We start from the raw sequence: 17701 nt of genomic DNA on the forward strand, positions 1-17701 counted from the left end.
ACATTTTTTTTCACGCCCATTTCTGCATTTAGAGGCCCTTTTTTTAGAAATTACCCAAATTTCCTGATTTTTCGTGTGTGTTTCCGTTTTCTAGGTCATGCCTTAACCTCGCTAGAAAGCGGAGTTGGCTAGATGTCGTCTGATTAGATCAATCAAGCGATAGGTATAGCCCATGGAACTGGTGCCCCGTAGCACTTAAAAAAATTTATGAGAACCTCCGTAATGAGTTGGGGAACCACCACGTATACACACACCATTTTTTTCATGCCTATTTTCGCATTTACATGCCATTTTTAAGAAATTACCCAAATTTCCCTATTTCTCATGTGTTATAGCCCATGGATCCGGCACTCAGAGCAATCAAATTTTTTTTCTCAAAAAACTTTGCGAGGACCTCAGTAATGAGTTGTGAAACTATCACGTAGACTCACACCATTTTTTCACTCCCATTTCCGCATTTACATGCCTTTTTTTTTAGAAATTATCGAAATTCTCCGACATGTTTTATATCCCATGGATCTTGCATCTTAGAGCATCCAAAATTTTTATCTCAATAAACCTTATGAGGACCTTCGTAATGAGTTGAGGAACCACCACGTATACTCACACCATTTTTTTCATGCCCATTTTCGCATTTACATGATTTTTTTAGAAATTACCCAAATTCCCCAATTTTTTCGTGTGTTATAGCCCATGAATCTGGCGCCTTGGAGCATCCAATTTTTTTCTCTAAAACCTTTATAAGGATTTCCGTAATGAGTTGGAGAACCACCACGTATACTCACACCATTTTTGTCACGCCCTTTTCCGCATTTGCATGCTCTTTTTTAGAAATTACCCAAATTTTCCGATTTTTCGTATGTTATAGCTCGTGAATTTGGCGCCCCCAAGCACCCAATTTTTTTTTTTCTCAAAAAACTTTATGAGGACATCCGTAATGAGTTGGGGAACTACCACTTATACTTACATCATTTTTTTCACACCTAGTTCCCTATTTACATGCCCTTTTTTAAGAAATTATCTAAATTTCCCCATTTTTCGTGTGTTATATATAGCCATATACCTGGCGCTTCGGAGCACTTAAATATTTTTTCTCAAAAAAAATAATGAGGACCTCCGTAATGAGTTGGGAACCACCACGTATACTCAAACCTTTTTTTTCACTCATATTTTCGCATTTACATGACCTTTTTTAGAAATTATCCAAATTCCTTGATTTTTTCGTGTGATATAGACCATGTATGTGACGCTTCGAGCAGCCAATTTTTTTTTCTCAAAAAAATTTATAAGGACTTCTGTATTGAGTTAGGGAACCACCAGGTATACTCACACCATTTTTTTTCACTCCCATTTCCACATATACATTCCTTTTTTTAGAAATTACTCAAATTCCTCGATTTTTCGGATTTTATAGCCCATGGATCTGACGCTCGGAGCACCTAACAATTTTTTCTCAAAAAAGTTTATGAGGACCTTTGTAATGAGTTGGGGAACCACCACGTCTACTCAAACAATTTTTTTTCATGGTAATTTCAACATTTACAAGCCTTTATTTTTTAGAAATAACTAAATTCTCAATTTTTCGTGTGTTACACAACCCATGGATGTGACGCCCCGGAGCATTCAAATTTTTCTTCTCAAAAAACTTTGTGAGAACCTCCATAATGAGTTGAGGAACCACACATATACTCACACCATTTTTTTTCACTCCCATTTCCACAATTACATGCCCGTTTTTAAGAAATTACCCAAATTTTCTGATTTTTCTGGTGTTAGCCCATGGATCTAGCGCTCCGGAGCACCTAATTTTTTTTTATAAAAAAACTTTATGAAAACCTCCATATGACTTGGGGAAACACAACCTATACTCACACCATTTTTTTCCATCCATTTCCGCATTTACAGGCCTTTTTTAAGAAACTATCCAAATTTTATGATTTTTCGTGTGTTATAGCCCATGTTTCTGACGTTCGGAGCACCTAATTTTTTTTCTCAAAAAAGTTTATGAGGACATCTGCAACGAGTTGGGAAACCACCACGTGCACTCACACCATTTTTTTTCACGTCCACTTCGGTATTTACATGCCATTTTTTAAAAATTACCCATATTCCATGATTTTTTGTGTGTTATAGCACATAGATTTCGCGCCCCAGAGCACCCAATTTTTTTCCATAAAACTTTATGAAGACCTCCGTAATGAGTAGGGGAACCACCACATATACTCACATCATATTTTCATGCCCATTTTTGCATCTACATGCCTCTTTTTTTTTAGAAATTACCCAAATTCCCTGATTTTTTGTGTGTTATAGCCCATAGATCTGGCACCCCTGAGTACCCAATTTTTTTCTCAAAAAACTTTATGAAGACCTTTGTAATGAGTTGGAGAACCACTACTTATACTCACACCATTTTTTCCCTCCCATTTCTCTATTTACATGCCCTTTTTTAGAAATTATCCAATTTTTTCAATTTTTCGTGTGTTATATCCCATGAATCTCGCGCCATGGAGCACCTAATTTTTTTTTCTCAAAATAGTTTATGAGGACTTCCGTAATCAGTTGGGGAACCACCACTGTCACGACCCGAGAGTACCCCCTAGTCGTAACATGGCGTATTCGACCCCGAAGGGGCCTTATACGAGCCACATAGTCATTCATTGCATTCAATAATGAAAATAGTGCGGAATAAAAAAAAACTTATTTACATCCACACATTTAAACTTCTTAAAACAACTTTAAAAACACACAGCGGAAGTCTAAGTCTCACATGGCCATCTTAGACACAGTCGCAAAACATAAGTAGGGACACGGCCCTTTACAATCAAAAGAAGTCTATTAAGTCTATTACATGAACAAAAGGACTTAAAAGTCTTATCCTCGAATCCATGAGGACATACCAAGTCTTGGAGGAAAGCAATCAAACACTTCAAACTAGCTAGGAGTGATCACTTGCCGGAACCTACACTTATAGAAAATAGAGAAATATGGAATTAGCACAATTAAGTACTAAGTATGATGACCATGCAAAACATGCTTTAAAAAGGGACATTTTAGTTAGAAACCATGCATTATGCCACCTTTTTGAAATATCATGAACAATAGTATAAAAGACATACAAGACAAGCATAACATCAAGTAAGTCATAATATCACCTTTAAACAATATCAACATGAAAACCTTTACCTTGGACCTTCACCTCAAGAAACCCTTATGCTATACCTCGTGCAATGTATGGATGACGTCCCATACCACCATCCATACTAAGGCACCACATTGAGGTCACTTAAAGTAACTTATCATTCCTTCTTTCACCTTTGCACAATATTCATACATAAGAGGTATATCATTAATTAAGACATGACAAGGGAAAATAACTCATAATATAACCCAAGTATAGCATGCATCTCATATTAAACATTCGAGAGCCAACATTCTTTAATAACCTCATTTAGGGCACATTTGTGTCACATACATTAGGATTTAGAGAAACTCACTATGACCCTCTCCAAGCCTACTCGTGCAATGTATAGGTAGCATCCCATACTATTACCTACACTTTGTAGAGCTTATCAAGAAACCATAATAAAATCTCACATGATGGGAAGTAAGCGTTTAACCGACATAGACCATGAGAGCTTGTCATGGAATCCGGTGTCATAAGTCCCCACACCGTAAAGAGGTGGTCTACTTGCCTAAGGAAGACCGGTATATAGCTTAATGGATCCACTAGCTTCCTATGCGGGCACATAGTTTATGGGATAAGGTAGACGATCATTGAAACTCATGCCTAACTGTCGGGGGAGTTTCCATCTAACCAAATCCGCTCGGTGCTTAGCCTACATTCCCATAGAATAGTTCATTACTTTGACATCATCACACATGAAAGGGTGCCATAAGCCTACCGATTCAAGGTACATTATTTAACACATGAAAGGGTGCCATAAGCCTACCGATTCAAGGTACATTTAGGAAAGCTCATTAACTCCTCTTGAAAGGGTGCCATGGGGCTACCGATTCAAGTCTCATCATTAACCTTTATGGAAAGGTGCCATAGGCCTACCGAATCCAAGGTTCATTACTTATCATTAATGGAAGGGTGCCATTAGCCTACCGATCCAAGATTCATTATAAGCGTGTGTGGAAGGGTGCCATTAGCCTACCGATCCAAGGATTCAACAATAAACAATATAATCATTTATACAAGAAAAGGATGCATAAGCCCTACCAATTCAAGGTATACTTTACATTGAAGAATCCTTCATATTCTATCATCAACATTCATGAGTGTCAAATTGAGAAATAATCTTTCAATAGTAACACATTTACATTCATAACATGATCACATTATCTTCATTGAACTCTCATTCATACAATGTCATGATAACACTTCAATTTCTTATACTATGCCTTCAAGGCCATGGTCACAATGTAACAAACAAGTAAACAATTCTAAGTCAACATTAGCTCCTCATGTCTTGCCTTTAAGGCCATGGTCACAATACATCCCATAATTAAACACCTCCACCATAAGTGGATCAAACTAAGCAAGAACAATTTTATCCCTAATATGAGATTAAGTCAACTTACCATCCTCCAAAGCCATAATAACCATTACTCAATTCCCAACAATTCTATCACCACAAGGTGATTCACCCATAATTTGCCCATAAGGCTACAATCCTCAATTCATCCATATACCAACAATTCATCAACATTAAATCATAGGCATTGAACCCACTTCATAAACAAATTCAAGTCTTTTAATGAAAACATGGGTTCTTGAAGAAGTTTCATATAAAATCATCTTAAAATCATAAATACAACTTCAATTCACCAATATAATGACTTTGAAAACATTTTACCCATGAACCCATACCTAGAATAGAAAATAGAAATTTTGTTTTTTGAAGACTTTTGAAACCCTTTTTAATGGACTCCTTGAAGGAAAGATAATCAAGGATCAAGGGTCACCATACCTTTGCTATGATTCCCCAAGAAAATTGATGAAGAAAGCCTTGAATCCAAGCCCTAGCTCCAAGTTCTTCTTCTTCTTAATGGAGGATTGTAGAGAGGGAAATGTTTTAGGGATGGGAATTGAATTAATGGTATCTAGGAAATAATATATGCCCTTTGGAAAAAAATTCGCCAACACTTAGGAAAAAAAAAGGGGCGGGTGAACAGTAAAATTAGCTACTGGAAATTGCCTTTTTCTGCCGGAAAGATTTTACGAAAATTGGCATAACTTCTTCGTCCGAACTCCGAATGAGATGAAACGAAGTGCGTTAGGTAGCTAACTCAAAGGGCTTAAAATGGATATATTATGGCCACCCAAATAATTTGTGTGCTAGGAGATATGACCCTCCAAAGTAGACCCTCGAAAAAAGGCTTCACTTGGAAATTTCGGATTTTGATACGGTTGCTCTAAAATTTGGGTTAGACCCATTTCCCACTCAATTTGACCCCCTAAACAAGAATATGAAGTCGGGTTTTCGAAAAACGAAACGGATCTTTTAGTATACCGCTAAACAAGTTTCCGGTAACTTCCGAAGCACATTTTTAAGAACTTTTGGGTCAAATTCAAATATAATCATTTTATTAAGTTCTCGACTCCAAACTCACATGTGAGGCTCTAGTTTCACTCTATCATTTTCCAAGTCGTTACAACCACGTATACTGACACCATTTTTCCGCCCATTTCCCTATTTACATTTCCTTTTTTAGAAATCACCTAAATTTCCCAATTTTTCGTATGTGCCAATGGATCTCGCGTCCTAGAGCACCTAATTTTTTTTCTCAAAAGAGTTTATGAGGACCTTTTTAATGAGTTGGGAAACAATCACGTATACTCACACCATTATTTTCACGCCCATTTTCGTATTTACAGTCCTTTTTTAAGAAATTACCCAAATATCTCGATTATTCGTGTGTTATAGCCCATGTATCAGGCACCCCGAAGCTCTCAAATTGTTCTCTAAAAAAATTTATGAGGACTTCCGTAATGAGTTGGGGAATCGCTATGTATTCTCACACCATTTTTTTCACGCCATTTCCGCATTTACATGCCTCTTTTTTTAGAAATTACTCGAATTCCCTGCTTTTTTGTGTGTTATAGCCCATGAATTTGGTGCCCCCGAATACCGGATTTTTTTCTCAAAAAACTTTATGAAGACCTCTGTAATGAGTTGGAGAACCAACACTTATACTCACACTATTTTTCCCTCCCATTTTTCTATTTACATGCCCTTTCTAAGAAATTACCCAAATTTTTTAATTTTTCGTGTGTTATAGCCCATGGATCTCGCGCCCTGGAGCACCTAATATTTTTTTCTCAAAATAGTTTATGAGGACCTCCGTAATTTGTTGGGGAACCACCACATATACTCACACAATTTTTTTCACGCCCATTTCCAAATTTGCATGTACTTTTTTAGAAATTACCCAAATTCCATCATTTTTTGTTTGTATAGCCCATGAATTTGGTGCCCCGGAGAACCCAAATTTTTAGTTTCAAAAAATTTTATGAGGACCTCCGTAATGAGTTTGAGAACCACCACATATACTCACTCCATTTTTTCATGCTTATTTCAGATTAACATGCTCTATTTTAGAAATTACACAAATTAGGAGAACCTCCATAATTAGTTGGGGAACCACCACATATAATCACAACATTTTATTACCCCATTTCCGCATTTACATGCCTTTTTTTAGTAATTATCCAAATTTCCCAATTTTTCATGTGTTATAACCTATGGATGTGACGTTTCGGAGCATCAAAATATTTTTTCTCAAAAAACATTATTAAGACTTCTGTAATGTGTTAGGGAACTACTACATATACACACACCATTTTTTTCACACCTATTTCCGCATTTACATGTCCTTTTTTAGCTATTATCCAAATTCCTCAATTTTTCATGTGTAATAGCCTATGGATCTGGCGTTACGGAGCACCTAAATTTTTTTTCTCAAAAAACTTTATGAAGATCTTCGTAATGTGTTAGGGAACCACCACGTATACTCACACCATTTTTTTTCACGCCTATTTCCGCATTTACATGCCTTTTTTAGAAATTAAACAAATTTTTTGATTTTTTGTGTTTTATAGCCCATGGATCTGGCACCTTAGAGCAGCCAATTTTTTTTTCTGAAAAAAAACTTTATAAAGACCTTCGTAATAAGTTGGAAAACCACCATGTATACTCATACTATTTTTTTCGCTCCCATCTTCACATTTAGAGGTCCTTTTTTAGAGATTAACCATACTTTCCAATTTTTCGTGTGTTATAGCCCATTAATTTGACGCTCATATCACCTAAAATTTATTTCTCAAAAACCTTTATGAAGACTTCTGTAATGAGTTACGGAACCACAACGTATACTCACACATTTTATTCACAGTCATTTTCGCATTTACAAGACTTTTTTTTAGAAATTACCCAAATTCCCAATTTTTCGTGTGTTATACCCTATGGATCTGGCTCCCCGAAGCACCAACAATTTTTTTCTCAAAAAACTCTGTAAGGGCCTCTGTATTGAGTTGGGAAACCACCACGTATACTCACACAATTTTTTAAACGCTCATTGCCGCATTTACATGCCCATTTTAAAAAATTATCTAAATTTCCAATTTTTCGTGTGTTATAACCTATGGATCTGACGCCTCGGTGCACCCAATTTTTTTTCTCAAAAAACTTTATGAGGACCTCCGTAATGAGTTGGGGAACCACCTTGTATAATCACACAATTTTTTTTCACGTCCATTTCCACATTTATAGGCCCTTTTTTAGTCATAATCCAAATTTCCCAATTTTTCGTGTGTTATAGCCTATAAATCTGGCGTTCCGGAGCACCTAATTTTTTTCCTCAAAACACTTTATGAAGTCCTCTGTAATGTGTTGGCGAACCACCACGTATACTCACACCATTTTTTTCACGCCCATTTTCACATTTACATACTCTTTTTTGGAAATTACACAAATTCCCCGATTTTTCGTGTGTTATTATAACCAATGGATCTGGCTCCCCGAAGCATCCAAATTTTTTATATCAAAAAACTTTATGAGCACCTCCGTAAACCACGTATACTCACACCATTTTTTTCACGTCCATATCTGCATTTACATGTCCTTTTTTAGAAATTACTCAAATTCCCTGATTTTTCGTGTATTATAGCCAATTGATCTAGCGCCTTGGAGCAGTCAATTTTTTTTTCTCAAAATACTTTATGAGGAATTCCGTAATGATTTGGGAAACTACCACGTATACTCACACCATTTTTTTCATGTCCATCTCCACATTTACAGGTTCTTTTTTAGAGTTCACCCAAACTCCCCAATTTTTCGTGTGTGCCCATAGATTTGACGCTCATATCACCTAAAATTTATTTCTCAAAAATCTTTATTAGGACCTCCGTAATGAGCTACAGAACCACCACGTATACTCACATAATTATTTTCACAGTCATTTCCGCATTAACAAGCCTTTTTATAAAGAAATTACCCAAATTTCCATTTTTTTCGTGTTAAAGACTATGGATTTGGCGCCCCGGAGCACCCAATATTTTTTTCTCAAAAAACATAATAAGTGCCTCCGTAATGATTTGGGGAGCACCATTTTTTTTACGCTCATTTACATGCCCTTTTTTAGAAATTACCTAAATTTCTCAATTTTTCGTGTGTTATAGCCTATGGATCTGGCGCCTCGGTGCACCCGAAATGTTTTCTCAAAAAACTTTATGAGGACTTCCGTAATGAGTTGGGAACCACCTTGTATAATCACACAATTTTTTTCACGCCCATTTTCGCATTTACAAACCCTTTTTTAGCAATAATCCAAATTTCTCGATTTTTCGTGTGTTATAGCCTATAGACCGGGCGTTTTGGAGCACCCAATTTTCTTTTTCTCAAAAAACTTTATGAAGACCTCCGTAATGTGTTGATGAACCACCACGTATACTCACATCATTTTTTTCACGCCCATTTCCTAATTTACAGACCCTTTTTCAAAAATTACCCATATTCCACCATTTTTCGTGTGTTATAGCCTATTGATCTGGAGCCCTGGAGCACCGAAATTTTGTCTCAAAAAACTTTATGAGGACCTCCATAATGAGTTGGGGAACCACCACGTATACTCACACCATTTTTTCACGCCATTTTCGTATTTACATATTCTTTTTTAGAAAATTAAACAAATTCCCTGATTTTTCGTGTATTATAGCCCATGGATATGGCTCCCTGAAGTATCCAAATTTTTATCTCAAAAAACTTCATGAGAACCTCCGTAATGAGTTGGGGAACAACCACATATACTCACACCATTTTTTCACGCCCATTTATGCATTTACATGCCCTTTTTTAGAAATTACTCAAATTTCCCGATTTTTCGTGTGTTATATAGCCCATGGATCTGGCTCCCCGAAGCATTCAAATTTTTTGCCTCAACTAACTTTATGAGGATCTACGTAATGAGTTGGGAACCACCTCGTATACTCATACCATTTTTTTCACGCTTATTTCCTTTTTTTCATCCCATTTTCTTAGAAATTACCCAAATTCCCCTATTTTAGTGTGTTATAGCCCATGAATTTGGCGCCCCAGAGTACCCAATTTTTTTCTCAAAATTTTTTATGAAGACATCTGTAATGAGTTGGGGAACCACTACTTATACTCACACAATTTTTTCATGCTCATTTTTACATTTACGTGCCTTTTTTAGAAATTACCCAAATTTTGCTATTTTTCGTGTGTTATAGCCTGTGGATCTGGCGCCTAGGAGCATCCATATTTTTTTTCTCAAAAAACTTTATGAGGACCTCCGTAATGAGTTGGGAACCATCACGTTTACTCATACCATTTTTTTCATGCCCATTTTTGCATCTACATGCACTTTTTAAGAAATTACCCAAACTCCCTAATTTTTCGTGTGTTAAAGCCCATGGATCTGACGCTCGGAGCACCTAAAAATTTTTTTCTCAAAAAACTTTATGAGAAACTTCGTAATGAATTGGGAAACCAACAGGTATACTCACACAATTTTTTTTCACGGTCATTTCCACATTTACAAGCCTTTGTTTAGAAATTACCCAAATTTCCTATTTTTTGTGTGTTATAACCCATGGATCTGGCTCCTCGGAGCATCCAAAATTTTATTCTTGACCTCCGTAATGAGTTGGGAAACCACCGCGAATACTCACACCATTTTTTTCACGCTCATTTCCGCATTTACATGCACTTTTTTAGAAATTACCTAAATTTCCCAATTTTTTGTGTGTTATAGCCTATGGATCTGGCGCCCCGGTGCACCCGAAATTTTTTTCTGAAAAAACACTTAATGAGTTGGAGAACCACCTTGTATAGTCACACCATTTTTTTCACCCCCATTTCCGCATTTAAAGGCCATTTTTTAGTAATTATCTAAATTTCCCGATTTTTCGTCTGTTAAAACCTATGAATGTGGCGTTTCGGAGCACCCAAATATTTGTTCTCAAAAAACTTTATGAAAAACTCCGTAATGTGTTAGGGAACCACCACGTATACTCACACCATTTTTCTCACGCCCATTTCCGCATTTACTGGCCCTTTTTTAGCAATTATCTAAATTTTCCAATTTTTCGTGTGTAAAAGCCTATGGATTTGGCGTTCCGGAGCACCCAAATTTTTTTCCTCAAAATCTTTATGATGACCTCCGTAATATGTTGGGGAACCACCACGTACTCACACAATTTTTTTCACGCCTATTTTCGAATTTTCATGCACTCTTTTAGAAATTAACCAAATTTCAGCATTTTTCGTGTGTTATAGGCCATGGATCTGGCGCCCCGGAGCACCTACATTTTTAGTCTTAAAAAACTTTATGATGACCTTAGTAATGAGTTGGGGAACCACCACGTATACTCACACAAATTTTTTCAACCCCATTTTCGTATTTACTAGTTCTTTTTTAGCAACTATCCAATTTCCCCAATTTTTGTGTGTAAATAGCCTATGAATCTGGAGCATCGGAGCACTCGAAATTTTTTTCTAAATTTTTTTTACGAGAACTTCCGTAATGAGTTGGGAACCACTATGTATACTTACACAATTTATTTCACACTAATTTCTGCATTTACATGCTTTTTAAAAATATAAATTACCAAAATTCTCCGATTTTTCGTGTATTATAGCCCATGGATCTGGTGCCCAGAGCACCCAAAATTATTTTTTCTCAAAAAACTTTATGAGGACCTTCGTAATGAGTTTAGGAACCTCCTACATCTACTTACCATTTTTTCAAGCTCATTTCCGCATTTACAGGCCCTTCTTTAGAAATTATCCAATTTTCTCGATTTTTCGTGTATTATAGCTCATGGATCTAGCGTCTCATAGCACTCAGAATTTGTTTCTCAAAAAACATTATGATCCCAACTCATTACAGAGGTCCTCACAAAGTTTTTTCAGAAAAAACTTTTAGGAGCCCCAAGGCGACAGATCCACGGGCTAATACAGATGAAAAAGCAAGAAAACTGCGTAATTCCTAAAAATTGGCTCGTAAATGCAAAAATATGCCTTAAAATTGAGGGACTATACATAAAGTTTCCCCAATTCATTATAGAGGTCCTCATAATTATTTTTTCAGAAAAACTTTTAGAGTCCCCCAAGGCACCAAATATACACACGAAAAATTAAGAAAATCGCGTAATTTCTAAAAGAGAGCTCATAAATGCTAAAATATGCCTTAAAATGACTGGACTATACATAATGCTCCCTCAACTCATTACGGAGTTCTTCGTAAAATTTGTAAGAAAAAAATTGTGGATGCTTCAAGGCCCCCGATCCATGGGCATTAACACATGAAAAAACATGAAAGTCGTGTAATTACTAAAAGTTGGCTCGTAAATATGGAATATTTTTTAAAAATGTCGGGACTATAAGTAATACTCCCCCAACTCATTGTGGAAGTCCTTATAAAGTTTTTTCAGAAAACTTTTTTGGTGCTTCAAGGCACCAGATCCATGGGCTAATATTAACACCCTAATTTATGTAAAAATGGCTCCTAAATGCTTAGATTATGTACAAAATTGGTGAGGCTTAACGTACTTCTACGCCGACCCCTGACGAAGGATTCTGTAAAGGTTTTGTAAAAAAATTGTCTGAAAGTCATGTCACTAAAATATTCATGGGTTAACACACATAAAAATTTAAGAGAATCCCCTAATTCGTGTAAAATGACATTTAAATGCCCAAAATATGTGGAAATAATGATGAGGCTTCACGTATTGTTCCCCCAATTTAATACAGAGGGTTTCGTAAAGCTTTTGCAAAAGAATCGGCTATAACCTTATCACCGAAAATTTATGGTCTAAAACACAAGAAAAAATGAATTTTTTTTTTGCCTAATTCGGTAAAATGTCTCCTAAAATGCCTTAAATATGTGCAAAAAATGGTGAGGCTTCACGTACTACTCCCTCAATTCCCCACGGAGGATTTCGTAAAGGTTTTGCAAAAAAATTGTCGAGAGCTACATCACAAAAATATTTGTTGGCTAGCACACATGAAATATTGAGAAAATCGCCTAATTTATGTATAATGGCTCTTAAATGCCAAAAATATGTACAAAAATGGTGAGGCTTCACGTACTGCTCCCCCAATTTCCAACGGATGGTTCTGTAAATGTTTTGCAAAATATTCATCCAGAAGTCATATCATTAAAATATTCATAGGCTAACACACACAAAAATTGAGAAAATCTCCTAATTCCTGTAAAAATGGCTCCTAAATGCCCAAAATATGTGCAAAAAATGGTGAGACTTCACATACTGTTCCCCTAACTACCTACGGAGGGTTCCATAAAGATTTTACAAAATAATCATCTTGAAGATATATCACCAAATAATTCATCGCTAACACACATGAAAAAAGGTAAGAAAATCACCAAATTCCTGTAAAATGGCTCATAAATGCCTAAAATGAGTGCAAAAAATGGTAAGGCTTGACGTACTGCTCCCTCAACTCCCTACGGAGAATTTCGTTAAGATTTTGCAAAAAATAATCTAGAAAACATTACCAAAATATTCACGGACTACACACTTTAAAAAACTGAGAAAAATGCCTGATTCCAAATTCAAGAAGCACATTATCAAATTGGTGGCAATATGTCACATTAATAAAGAAGAGAATAAAAGAAATTAGACTATATGCTTTATACATACAACATATATCCAGTGAAATTTCACATAATGGGTCTAAAAGGGTAGAAATATACGTATATTTTATCCCTACCTCGTGAAAGTAGAGAGACTCTTTTCGAAAGACTTCCAGCTCAAATAAAACAAATCAAAGTAGTAATAAAAATAAAAAATTGTAGTGAATAAAATATGACAACAATGCCGAACATACATGCAACGAACAATGACATCAGTTAAATAGTGCAATTACCTAAACATAATGAACAATATATACTTACAGATAACAAAAGTAAGAAACTACATGAATAAGGCTAATACTACGTCAGACACAGTGCTCCAGACTACTACCAAGCCTAATCTCGTTGAAAAACAAGACAACACTCAACTACCTACTAACTTTCTACCTTAATCCGCAACTTCCATACCCTCATATCTAAGGTCATGTACTCGCTAAGCTAAAGTTTCGCTATGTGCTTTCTAATCACCTCTTCCCAATACTTCTTCGGTTTAGCACTAACTCTCCTCATATGTACCCACTATGTCCAACCTTTCATGGATACATCCATCAAATTGCATACTATTTTATAAGGTCGAAATCTCATTGTTTCAAGATTCATATCTAGAAGAGGTTCTCAAAGCACACTTCTCCATTACTGACTCCCCACACAAAATATATGCAGTGAAGATAAAGATTCATGTAAGATAAGCAGCAAACTTTATACATTTATGTTCTATTTTATACAACACCCCAAATAAGCACAAGTTCTTTCCTCTTCATATATAAAACTTTTTATTTCTTTTACATATAGGAAAAACTCATTATCCTCATATATATACAATCTCTTATTCTAGATTCTCCTCCACAAAGCAAAAATCAAGTACTAAATAGGTAAGTTTTAGACCTCAATGAGGAGAAGCCGTTGTTGAAGCGTGTGATCATCTCATTTAAAACTATGATCACACTTGTATTTATGCGATATTCAACATGCTCTCTCGTAGCGAGCCTGATTTGTTTTCTCAATTTACCAAGTTTGTAAATCTTTTTCTTTGTTTCGAGTGATGATAAGACTCAAAACCAAGACCCTTCTCTGATCTGATACCAAGTTAAAATGTGTGTGACCTTCTCATCTGAAAGCTTCAAATTTTAAAGAGAGTTCACATTTATTTACTTGATTATATCTTCAACCGTCATCGTTGAGTTCCCAAAGCCCAAAGGTGCATACTTGCCACCACTTGATCTGGTAGTTTACATAGGATAGCTAGAAAATATATTAATGTGTTACTTCAGGTTAAATCAGCCATTGATGTTGTTGATCTCTCCTACATTAATGATCCATGGATGCCCTACATTTAACAAGATAGAAACTAAAATAAAAATTCAAGGTAAACTAAAGTTCGAAAGAAGTTAACTTGTACACACTATATTATAGAAAACTTTCTACAATTGATGTATCGTAACAGATAATTCATCTTATTTTAATGGACCGTTGTCTTTAAGGGGAAGGATTTTAAATTCAACCCTGAACTATGTGAAATGGTCTAGATATTTCCTTCGTTAATAGTTTGGTCCAATCATGTCCCAGATTTTACAAAAGCGACCTAAATTTGCCCTTCTATGTGTCCCACTAGTAGCTATGCCACTCCTTAGGTTGTATTGAAAGGTAAACAGAAAACAGTTCATCAAAATCAGAAATTCCCGAGCACTAACTGACTCGTGATTTTAAACTTGGAGGATAATAAGTCCGCCACTCTACCTTTTTGATAAAGTTCAGATTCGTGAAGTATACCTCATCTACACACATCGTGCATTGTGCTCTTACAACTAGACCAGAACAGGGAAAAACACAAAACAATTCGACAAAACGAGAGTACTTTGAGTGAGAAAGAACAACATACTCAGAACTTGTTCAGCTGAAAATCTCCTGGAAACATCTTTACATATCATTTTCCTCAGCAAATCCTTAGCTTCAGTTGAAATCGATTGGAATATTCTTGTTGGAAACCTTAAATTTCCCCTAAGAACAGCTTCAAATGTCTCAGTTGGAGTGTCACCATAAAAAGGAGGAACACCAGAAAGCATAATGTATAAAATAACACCAGCACTCCATATATCAACTTTCTCATTGTATTTTCTCCCTAATAACACCTCCGGGGCAATGTAGTAAGGCGTCCCCACCACGCCTTCCATCATTTTTCCGTCGCACCCCATAAACCACTCTGCAGATCCAAAATCAGCAAGCTTCAAATCGTCCTGTTTATATAAAAAGAAGTACGGTTCAGTTTCAAGTAAGTTAGAGACGACTATATGAATCATTACTGTTCATATTGCATTACATTCATATAATAGGCAATTATCAATTGGAAATGGGCAAGATAGTGATGAATCACAACAACAACTACATATCCAATGAGGGTAGAGTGTGCGCAGACCTTCCCATTACCTCGTAGAGGCAGAGAGGCTGTTTCCGAAAGACCCTCAACTCAAGTGCACTAAATTCAAGTACAAAGAAGAATAAAGCATAGCAACTAACACGGTGAACCAACAAAATAGAGCGATAATTGAAACACAATAAACAATTAACGACGCGAGATATCAAAAGTAAGAACTACAATCAGGTGGTAACTTACCATTAGAAAAAATAGTTTCTCTAGCACTAAAATCTTTGTTTACTGACCTATAAATCTCCGACATAACTATAGTCAAACAGATATTTGAAGATAAATTTTCAAAATCTATGATCGAACCCTAGCTATATAAGAGTGTCAAATAAACGGACTGAGCTGAATTTAAACAGTCAAAATGATTTAAGTTAACAAACAGGATCATATTTTCATGGGCTAATTTTGTTGTTGTTACTCAGTATACACTACCTGAGAATCAAATAGGACATTATCGGGTTTAATATCACGATGAGCCACCCCCAATTTATGACAATGTCCGATTGCTGAAACCAATCGGATCAAAATCAGAGCAGCAGATTTCTCCGACAAAGGCCCATTAGAAACCCTCTCGTATAAATCGCCGCCGGAACAGAGCTCAGTGATTATATGAACATAATTTTCATCTTCATAAACTTTATACATTTGAAGAATGTTCGATTTTCCGGTGAGTAATTGCAGAATTTTAGGCTCTTTATCCAGACATTCGCGGTCCGTAGAATCAATGAGGAGGTTCTTTTGAATTGTTTTGCAGGCGAAAAATTGATCAGTTGATTTGGAAAAACAACGGTAGACCGTACCGAATCTTCCCTGACCGATTTGTTCATTCATTTGAAGTTCATCAGTTTTTAAGCTCTCAAACATTGTTAATGGAGTTTTAGAGAGAGAAATTTTGGTCGCTATGGTTATGGAGTTTTAGAGAGAAATTTTGGTGGCTATGGTTATGGAGTTTTTTTGGACTAAAAAGAGTGATGGTATATATATACTAATTGCAAGGGAAAAAGTAGAATATAAGAAAGAGAATATTTAGTTGGAAAAAGAGAGATTCAGGGGTTCTGTTAATTTTTTTTATTTTCCGTCGTGTTTGGTATCAGTTTGAAGTTCATGTTGAAAAATTTAACGTTTTCTAACAAAAGCGTTCCTTACCCCAAGACTCGAACCTGAGTGGTTGAGACCTATTTGATAGTTGATTATTAGTAAATGTAGAGATTTTATTATGAGGAAATTTATGTATTATTTTATACAAATATTAATTATGTAGATGTCGTAGTATCTCAAGTTTTCCTAGCTTCGTCGTGTGATGGCATGATCCATGACTAGTTGCTTGGTCTCTCAAATTAGTATTATACATAAACAAATATTTAAATTTGATTTTAACTGACAAGTAAACACTTAATTTTGAGTATGTACATCTAAAGACCTTAACTCGTTTTCATTGTCTCAGTTAAACGAGCAGACTAACAAAATGATCATCTAGACGCCTCCAAAATTTATGTATGGAATATTTATGAGACACAACAAAAACAAGTTGGACTTAATAAAGTAATAGTATGATTTAGTATAAATATCGAGTGCAAATATTTTTTTATCGATTTTAACTATGAGTGTAGTATTATTATTAGACATAATACATAAACATGACCCTTAACTTGACGTCAGCTGGTAACTATAACTTTTAACTTGACGTCAGTTGGTAACTATGACCTTTAACTTTGGATGTGCACAAATAGACACTTAAACTTGTATAAAATTTAACAAATGGACACATTCGTCCTACCTGGCACCCTACATGTCAATTTTGTGTCCTGCATGGCATCCTACGTGTATTATGTCATTTAGAGCACGTGTGTCTACTTATTTAATTTTATACAAGTTTAAGTGTTTACTTGTGCACACTCAAAGTTGGAGGGCATAGTTGTCCATTGAAGCCAAGTTAAGAGTCATGTTTATGTATTATGCCTTATGCCTTATTATTATTAGGTTATGTTAATTTTAAAGTAATTTGATCAAGTATAGTTTTATTATATGCAATTGGCAAGAAGTTGGACTTGTTTTAATTAATTAATATCAAAATTTCTTCAAACAAGCAGC

General features: G+C 35.6%; 2 protein-coding genes across 3 annotated transcripts in view; one reads left to right on the top strand and one right to left on the bottom strand.

Moving 5' to 3' along the window:
• LOC125819524 (cysteine desulfurase 1, chloroplastic) overlaps positions 1 to 17701 on the top strand; it is a 276125-nt gene that overhangs the window by 42024 nt on the left and 216400 nt on the right. The gene's annotated exons all lie outside the window — the stretch shown is intronic.
• On the bottom strand, positions 14246 to 16504 carry LOC125819530 (phosphoenolpyruvate carboxylase kinase 2-like). 2 transcript variants are annotated; one of them, XM_049498972.1, is made up of 3 exons: positions 16043 to 16504; positions 15068 to 15422; positions 14246 to 14515 (listed from the first exon to the last, which is right to left on the bottom strand). In XM_049498972.1, the coding sequence occupies exons 1-3, from the start codon at positions 16472 to 16474 to the stop codon at positions 14466 to 14468; spliced, it is 837 nt and encodes a 278-aa protein (XP_049354929.1). In that variant the 5' UTR covers positions 16475 to 16504; the 3' UTR covers positions 14246 to 14465. The 2 variants fall into 2 exon arrangements, with proteins under 2 accessions (XP_049354929.1, XP_049354928.1); XM_049498971.1 differs by lacking the exon at positions 14246 to 14515 and having other exon boundaries at positions 14920 to 15422.

Source organism: Solanum verrucosum, unplaced genomic scaffold (genome assembly GCF_900185275.1).
Source record: "Solanum verrucosum unplaced genomic scaffold, falcon-dt-bn FXZP01000255.1, whole genome shotgun sequence".
In the NCBI taxonomy this organism is placed as follows: Eukaryota; Viridiplantae; Streptophyta; class Magnoliopsida; order Solanales; family Solanaceae; genus Solanum; species Solanum verrucosum.